This window comes from Zerene cesonia, chromosome 3 (genome assembly GCF_012273895.1).
Source record: "Zerene cesonia ecotype Mississippi chromosome 3, Zerene_cesonia_1.1, whole genome shotgun sequence".
In the NCBI taxonomy this organism is placed as follows: Eukaryota; Metazoa; Arthropoda; class Insecta; order Lepidoptera; family Pieridae; genus Zerene; species Zerene cesonia.
Genome location: NC_052104.1, coordinates 9,022,860 through 9,034,812, shown reverse-complemented (window position 1 = coordinate 9,034,812; position 11,953 = coordinate 9,022,860). Strand labels below are relative to the sequence as shown.

General features: G+C 36.1%; 1 protein-coding gene across 3 annotated transcripts; it reads left to right on the top strand.

The window, feature by feature from the left end:
* Positions 1 to 253: 253 nt before the first annotated feature.
* Positions 254 to 10,361, top strand: LOC119836754 (peptidyl-prolyl cis-trans isomerase G). 3 transcript variants are annotated; one of them, XM_038362218.1, is made up of 19 exons: positions 254 to 629; positions 744 to 849; positions 978 to 1,065; positions 1,900 to 1,929; positions 2,434 to 2,570; positions 2,969 to 3,074; positions 3,302 to 3,478; positions 4,290 to 4,362; positions 5,153 to 5,254; positions 5,796 to 5,859; positions 6,164 to 6,235; positions 6,616 to 6,681; positions 7,083 to 7,194; positions 7,495 to 7,725; positions 7,814 to 8,581; positions 8,767 to 8,842; positions 9,203 to 9,293; positions 9,814 to 9,919; positions 10,214 to 10,361. In XM_038362218.1, the coding sequence occupies exons 1-19, from the start codon at positions 435 to 437 to the stop codon at positions 10,293 to 10,295; spliced, it is 2,682 nt and encodes an 893-aa protein (XP_038218146.1). In that variant the 5' UTR covers positions 254 to 434; the 3' UTR covers positions 10,296 to 10,361. The 3 variants fall into 3 exon arrangements, with proteins under 3 accessions (XP_038218146.1, XP_038218138.1, XP_038218154.1); XM_038362210.1 differs by having other exon boundaries at positions 8,764 to 8,842; XM_038362226.1 differs by having other exon boundaries at positions 593 to 629; positions 1,842 to 1,929; positions 8,764 to 8,842.
* Positions 10,362 to 11,953: the final 1,592 nt, after the last annotated feature.

The following is an 11,953-nucleotide window of genomic DNA, read 5'->3' as shown; positions in this document are numbered from 1 at the left end:
ATTATCTCATTCAGTTCCTAAATTGAGGGTGTGTGATCAGGATAGTCATAATTTCTAAATTAGCTTTGAATTTAGAAACTAAATTTACTATTGCAATATGCGTGTAAATTCATAATGTAAGGTGGTTACACTTTCCTATTCTTAAGTTCATTAACAACTGAATTAAAGTAACTACATTTAGTAAAATGATATAAACGTATTATTACTCTGTGATTGAATGTCGAGTATTGACCAAAGATGAAAGAGTCTTGGAGTATTGACTGTTCTTTTCATGTGTCAATTTTGTTGTACCTAATTTTCGGCTGTTTCTGTAAAATGTTTAAATAATTTTATTGAAGTACTTGCTGATTGATAATTCAAAATATAAATGATAGATGACTATTTGCAGACGTGGTCTAAATAAATTGACCTGAGAAACAATAAATTTAACCAAAATGACGGTGGACGGCGACGACAAACCGTCTAGGGACCGTGTGTTCATGGATATTTCTATCGGAGGTCTTCCTTCAGGCCGGATAGTATTCGAGTTATTTAACGATGTAGCGCCAAAGACCTGCGAAAATTTCCGGGCCCTTTGTGCTGGTGATAAGGGGGTTGGGAAAACAACAGGAAAGCCCTTAACATACAAGGTTAGCTTCTTATCCATTCTATATATCATATTGAAATTAGGATATCTAATTTTACTACAGACTAAGTTAAAGAAATTAAACTTAATCTGAGAATTGTAAAATTATGTATTTTAGGGCATGGTTTTCCACCGGGTGGTGAAAGATTTCATGATACAAGGCGGAGACTTCACTAATGCTAATGGAACTGGCGGGGAATCAATTTATGGTGGGACCTTTGAAGGTAATTACACACATTCCATTCTAGTTATGTTGCTGTTAAATTGTTAATTCTTATGATTTTTATCAAGCCTGGCTCATGTGGCATCTGGCATATATAGACAATATTCAGAATATTATTTCTTATTCCAGATGAGACATTTGAACTGAAACATGACAGTCCGTTCCTATTGTCAATGGCTAACAGAGGCAAAGACACAAACGGTTCACAGTTCTTTATGTAAGTTTGGATCCTGTGGTGAGATGACATGCAAGGCAATGTTCTCCTTTATTGTAATTTAAGTTCAAAGAGTATTGTTATTTTTATACTATTTATTGTAAATTGTTGTTGTGAGTTCAAACCTCATCATAGCAAGGATTAAATGAGTAATTGTAAGTGCTGAGCAATATATATATTGTTGATATCCTGTGAAATCATAGTGCATAAAATGTTTATGGTATAGTAAGGATATATCTGAATGCATTGGTTAAGACCCCGCTTACTTCAATTACACTTGTCTGTTGGTCAAGTCTAATGTAATGACCTTATATTATGATTCCTTATGACAGAAGATTAGAAATATGGTTGTAGTATCTTTTTACTGATGAATTTCATATTTACTTTGAATTATTGGATATATCAGAAATATTATGTAACAAATAGTTTACTTTCCTATTTCTACTATCTACTTCTACTAATATTTTAGATGCAAAAGTTTGTAAGGATGTGTGTGTGATTGTTGCTCTGAACTACTAAAAATCTACTGAACCGGTTGCAATGGAATTTGGTATGTAGATTGCTGGACGACTGAAATAACATATAGGCAAGGCTTTTAATCCCGATATTCCTACTGGATATGGACTCACGTGGGTGAAACCGTGCGGTGCAGCTAGTACTTTATAGGATATTTGAATCATATTCCTTGTGCATGAAAATCGATATTGTGTGAGCTATGCCCTCAGCTACATGGGGCTAGCAATTGTGACAATGACATATATAACATGCGTTGTGTAAAGGTCGCGCAGCTGGCGGGGTCGCGGCCCGCTATCATTCTATGTGTTCTGTGTGTTGTAGAACAACACAGCCGGCGCCGCATCTCGACAAGTGAGTAGTTTTTGTTTCAGTCATCAATCAAATTAAATACTTAAAATAGAATTTGCCTTCTTATGGATATAAAATTTTTGTTAAAAGTAAATGTAACATTGAGGCCCCTTTTTGGTGCGTTTGTACTTTAGTTAATTGTGAAAGATCTGATGCTGTATAATATTAATTACCATTGGAATGTAAAAACCGTTACATTATAATCTAACTTCATAGATTGTAAATTGTGGAAAAATTGTTACCCATAGCTCTACTTTCCTACTCCTAGTAATATTATAAATGCTAACGTTTGTAAGGATGTATGTATATTTGTTACTCTTTCATGCAAAAACTACTGAACCAATTGCAATGAAATAACTGGACAACTGGAATAACATATAGGCCACTTTTTATCCTAATATTCCTACGGGATACGGACTTACGCGTGTGAAAACGCGGGTCACAGCTAGTAAAGCATATAACAGTATATAGCAGTTGTCTATAAGAGCGTGATGCGTGCGTCCGCAGTGTGCACGTAGTGTTCGGCGCGGTGGTGGGCGGCGCGGCGCTGGTGCGGCAGCTGGAGGCGCTGCCGGTGGACCGCAACGCGCGCCCGCTGCAGGACGTCGCCGTCACCAACTGCGGACAGCTCGTCAGGGTCAAGGGTGAGTGGGATGCTCGGGAATCATGTGCTTTTCTAGTTTCTACAGTGGTGAAAGAATTTTCGAAATCGGTCCAGTACTGGTAAAGAGTAAAAATCTCTTAAATAATCTCTATTAGTCTATTTTGATTTTTAATTTTGTAATAAATTCAATTCAAATTTTCTTTTTACAAACTACTCATTGCTCACTACTAAGTGATAGGGCTGCCACTATACAAAACTATACCATAGAATAATAAGTGCAAGTACTATACTGCTTTTTTAGTTTTAGTTATATTATACAACCTAAGGCTATATTTGGTTGCATTAAAGAAATAATAAAAATAATTTAATCATTAAGTGCATAATAAGCTTTTATTGCATAAAAATCAAGAAAATAATTAAGTCATTTGTATTGTACAGGTAAAAAACGCAAACAGGAGAAGGAGAAAGTAAAAGATGACAGCGATGCGGAATCGGAGAAATCTAGGAAAGAGAAAAAGAAAAAGAAAGATAAGAAAAAAAAGAGGTAATGCGGTTTATATATATATTTTTTAATAACCTCTGTATTTTATGATTACTAATGTATGATTGAAATCAATATATGTGTTCAAGTACTTATTATCCAATTTAGTTTCTTATTTGTAGAGTTTCATTTATTTCTATGATTTTTTCACATTTTGCTATTTAGATTGGATTTATTTATAAACTTGCTGTCGCTGTTTCATACCTTATTTTCACTTTATCCTACTACAGACACCACTCGGAACCGTCCGAGGGCGAGCAGACTCCAGAGCCAGCTCACCCCCTGGTCACCACCTCCAAGATCGACCCCCGGGAGATACCCGATGTGCCAACTAACCGGTTCCTCATGAGGGGCGGGAGGGAGCAGGACAGGGAGAGGGAGAGGGGAGACAGGAGGGAGCGGGAGAGGTAAGATAAATAAATTTGATTTGATTTGATTTGATTTGAATATGGTTGTAATTACAAAATGGAGGATACAAGTCATAATAGTAAAGTACACCAACGGAATGTAGTAGATTATGGACAGTTTTCTGTCATTATTAAATTTTAGTTTGAATTTGATAAATATGATGAGCCACAAAGGGGTCTTGAAACCAGAGAGTTCCTGTGCTCTGAAGGCGGTCTGGTGCTCTAAGACATCGATAGCATCTTTTGCACACACGTCCGTCGGAGACTACGCTATCTGATGATAAATCTTCTTTTTACACGCTTTTTATTAGCTTCACCTGTATGTTTGTTTGTTTGTATGTTTGTTTGTTTGTATGTTTGTTTGTTTGTATGTTTGTTTGTTTGTAACTGACTTCTTTGGGCGCGATTCTGACCCACTTTAAACGGCCAGATTTCGTTCAAACTTTGTAGATTTATTGAGGACCGATGACAATACACTAATTTGATAAAATTATTCCAGTTTTCAATTTGCAAAATATGATTTTTGTTAAAGCGTGTTTTATAGTTTTTTTAAACTATTATATTTTATTATATATAAATTGCGTGTCACGTTGCTTGTCCGCGATGGACACCTGAAACTCACCTACTTAACCGATTTTAATCAAATTTGCACACCGTGTGCAGTTTCATTCAACTGAAAAGATATCCCATCTTTTCAGTGCTTATAATATTATTTTAATTGCGTTATATGGCTACCCGGACGTAGTAGTATTTAATAAAATTACGATAAAACTACGTGTTTTTTTTAGTTATACTTTTGCTTGTGTTCCAGGCCCAGATACCGTGAGAGGGAACGCCACGCGTACACACGCAGCGGACGCATCGTTAAAGGGAGGGGAGTTTTTGTAAGTTTCATAATGATTCTTAATCGTTCAATAATAATTTTTATTTATTTATCATACTGTTAAATGATTTTAATTGGATATTAAAGTTAATTTTTAATTATTAAGATTTTTTTTAATCCGAATGTATTTTGACTGATGTGGTTTAGACTTTAGACTGATTACAAATATGAAGTGGTGTCATTTTAACTACACTTTTCCCACAATATTAGGATTTAGGATAACATATAAAATTAGGCTATCGTTTGTCCCTTTCTTATTATAATTAAATATTGAATTAATTGTAAACTTACTGGGCTCCAAGTCTGCAAAAAATGCTTCATTTGTGCCGAAATGGTTTGACAGATTGTAGTGTGTTATATATGTGTGTGATTAATGGTGTTCCATTGACACAAAAGAATCCAATCAAATCGCAACTAAATTGCCATGAAAAATTTATGATATTCTCTTTGGCAACACCGAGAATTGTCTCACCGAGACACCATGGCAAATATTATTATATATATTGTTTTGAATTATAATCGTGTGTCATTTTAGCAAAATGGCAGACGTGGCACTTTATTTTAGTGCGGCAATGTTGCATATTTTGTCAGATATGTCCTATACGCTAAGACCCCACTGTGTCCTGTGGAGCCGCTGTTTAATTCCGGGTCTCGATTCGTTTAGACTTGGTCCGCAGCTTTAACCTATACACTCGAAAATGGTCGATACAATACTAAATAATACAATAATTATTTATTTATGCATTGACCGTGCTGATAATGTGTGTGTGTGTGTGCGTGTGTGTGCGCAGCGCTACCGCACGCCGTCCCGCTCGCGCTCGCGCTCGCGCTCGGTGACGCCGCCGCACTGGCGCCAGGCGCAGCGACGCATCGTCAAGCTCGCCGACGTCGAGGTGATGACGCCTCCTATTTACATTACATAATTAGTTTAAGCAATCAATCAATCGATCGATCGATCAAACAATTAATCGATCGATCGATACATAAAGCAATCAATCGATCGATTGATCAATCAATCAGTCTATCGATCGATACATAAAGCAATCAATCGATCGATTGATCAATCAATCAATCTATCGATTTATACTTAAGCAATCAATCGATCGATTGATCAATCAATCAGTCTGTCGATCGATCAATCGAGCAATAAATCAATCGATCGATCAAACCATCAATCGATCGATCGATAGAGCAATCAAACTATAAAACAAGCAATCATTCTATAGATCATGCAATCGATCTATCACTAAATCAAGCAGTCCAACGACAAAACAAGCAATCGACAGATCAAGCCATATATCGAACGATTAATAATGTAAACTTTTTCATTGTGTCTGTCAGTAATTTCGGGCTGATTATTAATGAATGTTCATTATTTGTAAAAAGAAATTAAATTTGTAATCAATAAATTTGAATATATTTATTTAATTTCAGCGTGTCGAAGCGGAGCGAGAGCATGAAGCTCCTAAAAAAATTGTGGAGAAACAAACTACTCGCAGTAAGTACATAAGTACATACTTACATTTGCTGGTAATAATCTTTTTTGGCGATATTTCTGTTAATTTACGCCCGGATCCGTCCGGATATCAAGATTCCTGTATATAAAATTTCATCAAAATCCGTTAAGCAGTTTCAACGTGATTGGCGGACAAACATCCAAACAAAGAAACTATCAAATTTACAATATTATTGTGATAAGTGTGAAACATAGAAAGGTGGGGGTTATTACGAATTTGACGCCTGCGAAACCGCGGGCACAAGCTAGTATGAAACGTATGTATGTATGTATGTTTTGTTGTCAGGAGCATCTCGCACGCCGCCGCCGCGCCCGGCCGCGGAGAGAGAGGACGGGGAGTGCGACGACTCCGTCTTAGGTGAGATCGAATTATTTTGTGTATTTTCATATGTTACTTGTGTTTATTTCATTCTATTCAATGAATAATTCTCAGTTAAGATACAGATGTTGCATTTTATAACGTGTCGAAACTCGTTGAGCTATCGAATTCTATAAATTTTGAGTTGCCTGGAAGAGATCACTTCTGAGTGACAAGGCCGCCCAACAAATTGTATACTTTTTCCTTTTTTTTATCTCGTTATTAATATGTTTTTTTTAAGTTTCCTGTTTACAATTTTTGTTATTTATATATTTATATATTACCGCCTTCTATGATTAATTGTTTTTCTAGAATTTAAATTATATTATAGAAAGCGGCTTGTGTCTGTCAGTCGTTTGATTTGTTTGTGCATACCGCAGAGCCAGCTCGCGATGGACGCGTCGATTACAACGCGTTGGACTTCGAAGAGGACGTGGAGCAAGAGGGTGAGAGATTTGCATAAAATGCTTCTTTCTATGAGTTAGTTTTTTCAATTGTTTGTAAAAAAAACGTTATGTGTTTGTCAATACATTTTATTGAATAACATACTTATTTATTATATTTATCTATTATAAGTGAGTCTAACTAAAATAAATATAAAAAAAAGGGTTAAAAGTTATAAAATATAAGGTATAGTTTAATAATATAATTATGTAGTTAAAAACATTAAGACGTATAATAACACATTTGGGCGCCGAAACGCGCACTTTTTAAAATTAAATTAGCTCTTATACTTAAGTTGTTAAAATAGAAATAGTGTTTAAAGCAAAAGTAAAAATAATTTCAACCGACTACAGTCGATATTATACATCCTGAATTTACAAAAATCATTATAATTTTTTTTTAGAAGAGGGTGAGGTTCCGCACAAGAAGGTGGAGAGGCGCGAGCCCCGCGCTGAGAACAAAGCCGACATACTGGCTCGCGCGCTCGGCGTTAATCCCAAACATGAACTGTTCAGGTGGGCTACATATATCTATATCTTGGTTTTTCATATAAAAATCCATGTATTAAATTTTTATTTTCCCTGTAGATATGAACATTTTGAAATATGTATTTGAAGGCGTTATTTATACCCTTCATTTTTATCGAATCACTTCTGCCTCTGATCTTTTTTGTTTCCATTTTGATTTTAAACTCATAAGATATTAAAACTTATATGAAATTGTTTGCTTAATTACATTTCAGGGAACCGCATCATAAATACTATATTAAAAAGTTTCAATGTGCTTATAATAATATGTACACACATACAAAACAGGGACTCGAAGAAGGGTCAGCGTGAGTTCCGGCGCCGCGAGGGCCCCGCGTCCACGGTCGCGTTCGCAGCGCCCAAGCTGCCCTCCGCAGTGGCCGCAGTGGCCGCAGCGCCCGCAGCGTCCGCAGCGCTCGGCGTCGCAGCAAATGCTGAGAGAGACCCGCCGAAGAACAAGGACGAGTACGATCCGTTCAGTTTGCTGAGAAGCACGTTTAGCAGGAACAAGGAGCATGGGTAAGTTTGTGAACTTAATGTAGGTAGTTAACAGTATTCACTTGTCAGTAATTGCTGATAACACACACTCGTATATATTTTTTTACAGCGGCAGAAGGGATGAAGCCGCAGACAGTCGCCGTGAAATGGAAAGGCAGAGAGATGATAAGTATAGTAAAAGGGACAAGTACAGGAGCGAAAGAGACCGCTCGTACCAAAGAGACGAGCGTAAAGAGGATAGAGATACCCGTAGGAAAGATAGAACCCAAGAAAGGTCGGCCGACAGAGAACCGGCTAACAAAGATGACGATGAAATCAAAGAGAAAGATAAACAAGATGATATCGCTGTAAAAATCATAAAAGCGCCAGAAGATAAAGATAAAAGCGAGAGTGCAGACGAAGGGAAGGGAAAAGAAAAGGAGAAGGAGAAGCAAAAAGACAAGGCCGCCGAGAGAATAAGATACAGCCGGTCGAGAGACAGGTCCGTAGAGCGCGACCGGTCCAAGGATAAGTCCGTTGATAGACATAGGAAAGAGAAGCGCGAAAAGGAGGATAAGAGAGACAGATCTACAGATAGAGAAAGATTGAGACACGAGAAGAGGGACAGATCGTCCGACAGGAATAGAAATGAGAAGAGAGATAGGTCAGTGGAGAGAGACAGACGCGAAAGATCGAGCGAACGCAAGCGGGACAGATCCCGGGATAGGCGTGACCGATCTAAAGATAGAGATGGGAAGAGGGAGAGATCTAAGGAAAGGGTACGTGACAGGTCTAAGGAAAGGTCCAGGGACAGGCGCTCGGAGAAAAGGGAGAGAGAATCAAGCCGGGATAAGTCGCGTGAGCGATCTGATAAGAAAGATAAAGGCGCGGATAAAAGGTTTGTTGAATTATTTGTATTTCATTAATTAATTTAAATTTCACCGTCGCAAATTTTTATAAATAAAAATATACTCAACTGAAAAAAACACTGAACTTTATTAAAATCTTATTTCATATATAACATTTAATATTCACATGATATCTTAGAAGTACATTAATACATATAATATTTCATTTAAGCAGATCAAAATCACCGGAAGTAGAAAAGAAAACTCCAGCCGCAGAAACGCAGGAGAAAGATGATGATGAGAAAAAGAAAGTAAGTCAACTTTTTATATAGATATAGTTTAATTTCGACCAAAATCAGTCAAATTAAAACGATACCACAAAATAAGGAAGAACGCGGGTTCGAATACCGCCTCATTATGGGGACTATTCTATTATTATAAATTTATTTAAATGTTTTTATTTATGCCATAAGCGGCCAACTGAGCTGGTGGTTCGTCTGATGGTAAACGATGCGCTACCCGTATTTAAGGAAAGGGATAAGGGAGGAATTGACGATGAGTAAGGAAAAGGAAATGGGCCTCCAGGGCTCCCCCAATCACCGTACGCAACACAATGGCATGTCACTGTGCCGAAGCGGGCTCGAGTCCCTTTAAATACATTAATATTTCAGGAGGAAGAAAGGAACGAAGCGCGCAAAGAGCTGATGGAAATAGTGCGCCTTATAAAGTCTAGACAACGAGACAGGGAAAGCAAGGCGGCAGGTATGTACCTTATATATTAGACATTTACAATAAGTTATGAAATTACTTTAAAATGACCACACTCCAGAATGAATTTTTACAAATGGTGTTTCCATATCAGAAAATTATTTATTTAAAATTATTTTTGGATAGGGATAATTGTCAAAAAATTAATAATGATATATTATAATTAAATTAACTAGTGCCCCGCTGCTTTACCCACGTAGTACCCGATGATATATAGCCTAAAGCCTTCCTCAATAAATGAGCTACCTGTTCCTGATTAGCGTGTTTAACAAACTCTTCAGCTTTATAATATTAGCATAGATGGATTTTATGCTTATACTTTAATAATTATTTTTTTTTATTTGATTATTTAATAATTTTAAATACCAGAGTGTATTTTAATGTTTATGCATCTATCAAGTTGTGACTTAGGAAGCTGTGTACAACTTTTAATCCGAATATTAGCGCATACTTAACTTAACATAGCTTAACCTAAACTTGGGTTAGTCAAGTATGTAATCGAGGATATTTCCAGAAGCGAAAAAGAAGAAGCCAGAGTCGTCAGGTGACTCTTCGTCAGAGGAAGAGAGATCTAAGAAGAGAAGGTCTTCGGATAGAGACAGGAAGAGAAGTAGGAGCAGGTGTGTTTTGAGACTTTTCACTTGAACATTGGAGATATAAATTAAATTATAGTTATTGTTATTTAATTCATATTATAGTTGAATACATATAGGCTCAGATACTACCTTCACAGTCCGTCAGAAGTTATTTTGTCTTGAAAATTATTATTTCTTATTTGTATAATGGTCATTAAATAATTCAACCCATTAAAAAGATCTTCTCTCAATGTACTTTTTAAGATATATGTGCAATTTAAATGACATATTATTTGAAAGTTGAAGTTTACGTTTTAAATGCATTTATGTATTTCAAAGGTCTCGAAAGAGCAGCGAGCGTGGAAGCCGACGGTCCCGCTCTCCGCGGAGACATCGCCGACGACGGTCTTCTGAACGTTAAACCAAATGAATTATCATTTATAGTCACCTACCATCAAAACACCTCACTTGTAGTCTCTTACCATCACTCGCAGTCAATTAACATCATCTACCATCACTTACCATCACATCTGGTCACTTAGCAACACATATGGTCACTTACCATCACATATGGTCACTTAGCAACACATATGGTCACTTACCATCACATATGGTCACTTAGCAACACATATGGTCACTTACCATCACTTGTTGTCTCTTACCATCAAATACCATCACATGAAGTTGACGATAGAATAATTATTTTTCCATTTCTGCCATAAAGTAACGCCACCTAACATCGTACAGCAAAACTGAATAGTGTGAAATCTCCATCCCAAATAGCACTTAATAAACCGTCTCTCACAAACATAATTTTCTCATAGTCATTGACGGATAAGTTTATCACCTCAGAAGATCACCGATATCATGTATATCATTATCATTCACTTACCATTATAATGTTTTTACGATATCACCGTTCACCATATTCTAAAAATATTATAAATACAAACTTTATGAAGACTATCTTGGAATATTTGCTACTCCTAAACTGCCTAGCCGATGTTTTACCAGTTTGATAGGGCATTAAACTCAGCCCGGATTAGGGTAAAGGGGATTTGCATTGTAAATTCTTACACAATATTTGTATAACCCTAGTTAGGTAGAATAATTAGGTTTTAAATATACCTAAGTCTTATAATTAAGGAAATAGTAGGTAGACTTTTAAATTATAAATAATTTACATTTCTTTCTATTGGAACTTTTCGGCTTTTTTCAAGTTGAGTTAATTTGTTTTTATCTAATATATAAAATTCTCGTGTCACAGTTTTCGTTGCCATACTCCTCCGAAACGGCTTGACCGATTCTTATGAAATTTTGTGTGCATATCGGGTATGTTTGAGAATCGGCTAACATCTATTTTTCATACCTCTAAATGATCAGAGTAAGGCAGAACAGCGTTTGCCGGGTGCAGCTAGTTTTTAATAAAATTGTCATCTCTTTACAATAAAATGGTATAAAAATTTCGTGTGTATCCGCTTTATTTGGTATTTGATATTTTGTAATTTTAGGGTGTTATTTTTAATCTAATTAAATTCTAAGCCGAAGTGTTTGTTTCATTTAATTTAAATTTATTTACATTTTAATTTATATACATTTTACTTCCTTTCGTACATGCTTTTATATGTAAGTGAAATATGACAGAGAATCACCTCAGAACGGCTGAACTCGTCTCTCATTTGTTTTCATAGATGCTTGGTGTTATTCCAAGCCCACTTACAAAAATTTTCTCTCTGTTTATTCTGCTTAATATTTGAAATTGCTAATGCTGAATCGATTTTAATGGGATATCAAAGGGTTGATAAGGCGAAATACAAAAACACTCTTCTGCTTTAAATATTCGTATAGGCTTATATAAACTTGTTTGGAGTGTATGTATATGTATACATAATTATTTAGTTTTGCTTGGTTCGAGTCAAACAGGCGTTTTATATAGTATTATTTTATCTGTGGTTTTATTAAGGTTTTGGCCTCCATAATAAATCAAGATATATGTACAAACTAAACTAATACATAAAGCTGAAGTTTCTTAGTTTGCTTGAAAGCGCTAATCTCACGACCCTACGGGAACGGGAAGTA